Source organism: Aplysia californica, unplaced genomic scaffold, assembly GCF_000002075.1.
Source record: "Aplysia californica isolate F4 #8 unplaced genomic scaffold, AplCal3.0 scaffold00179, whole genome shotgun sequence".
Lineage (NCBI taxonomy): Eukaryota > Metazoa > Mollusca > Gastropoda > Aplysiida > Aplysiidae > Aplysia > Aplysia californica.
This window is the reverse complement of record NW_004797449.1, coordinates 599,988-601,356: the sequence shown is the minus strand read 5'-3', so window position 1 is coordinate 601,356 and position 1,369 is coordinate 599,988. Positions and strand designations below refer to the sequence as shown.

General features: G+C 39.4%; 1 protein-coding gene across 1 annotated transcript in view; it reads left to right on the top strand.

The window, feature by feature from the left end:
• LOC101854796 (tyrosine-protein phosphatase 10D) overlaps window positions 1-1,369 on the top strand; it is a gene marked incomplete at its 3' end in the record, with an annotated part of 14,508 nt that overhangs the window by 5,921 nt on the left and 7,218 nt on the right. Inside the window, 1 exon segment of the mRNA XM_035969765.1 lies at window positions 1,245-1,326. Within this exon segment, the coding sequence (XP_035825658.1) occupies window positions 1,245-1,326 (82 nt within the window).

The following is a 1,369-nucleotide window of genomic DNA, read 5'->3' as shown; positions in this document are numbered from 1 at the left end:
GTGTGTGTGTGTGTGTGTGTGTGTTGGTGGGTCATATCAAAAGGGCGTTTATGTGTGCATAGTTGTGTGTGTGTGTTATATAAGAGAGAGGGTCAGTTATTAAGTTATCAAAGGACATATTTATGTGTGTCAGTTGTTTTTAGCAAAGGGGACATTTACGTTTGTCTGTTGGTTACATCAAGGGAGGCATCTATGAATGTGTTCGTTATATCAAAGGGGACATTTTTGTGTGACTGTTGGACATGTCAATGGGGACACCTCTCGCTGTGTTAGTTGTATCAAAGCTTAGAAAACTCACCATGGTGTTAATAAAATTATGGCGGACCTTGTAAATAGTTGCCATTCTTTGTTTCTTGTTCATATTATATTATTTGGTTTGGATGGTCAGGATATCAAAGATTTGCATAAATCAAATTCAGAGTACGCATTACTCCCAAAATAGTCTTGCTACTAATGTTTAGTTTTTATAGTTTTAGTAAGAGTTTTACGGCACTTACAACTCAATAAGTCATATAAGTGCAGAAGATTAAAGGTGTTACAAAAGAGTAACAAACATAAAAAAGAAAGAGGGGGGGATAAAGACGATAGATGTTTGATAGGAAAGAAGAAGCAAACCACACCAGGGCACCCGCCAACCACCCACCAACTGAGGTTTGAAAAGCTACTCTATGCCAACCTTGTAAAGCTACTGTGCCACTTTTCTTTTCTGGCGCTAACCTCTTTTTGATGTAAGTGTATTTACGCCCACATCGACACTATTTAGATCATTTTGGGAGCGGGCTTCCGACCCAGCCTATCAGGGCCATCCCGGGCTGAGGGGAATACAACGTCCCTGCAGAAAGACATAGATATTCGATAAGAATTCTCCCCACTCGGGGATCAAACATGGGTCTCCTGCGCTAGGCAGGAAGCACCTAGAATCTACACCATAGGCGCCGGTGCTAAACTTCTAACCGCCGATGACCGAGCCTAACCGTGTATGTGTGTGAACAATGATTTTATCAAAATGTGTGAGGGGGTCATAATAAAATGTATTCTTTTTATCTACTTGAATTGCTAAAATGTTTTTATGTGTGTTGAGTGTTCTTTTTATAAATCTATAAATAACAGTTTGGCCAGTTGTAATAAGGGTTGTGAATAACATGATTTAAGAACAAAAAGGAATTGTTTGACTTTGATTTGGCGGATACACGTTTGGCGTAGGACACCAACGTAATGCTTTATTTTTTCTGAACTATTTTCAGGCCCGTGTCCTTGAGCAAGTTCATGGAACATGTGGAGATGATGCATAAAGATTCCAACCTTCTCTTTTCAGAGGAATACAAGGTGGGTGTGTATGTGTGTGTGTGTATATCTACATATATATATA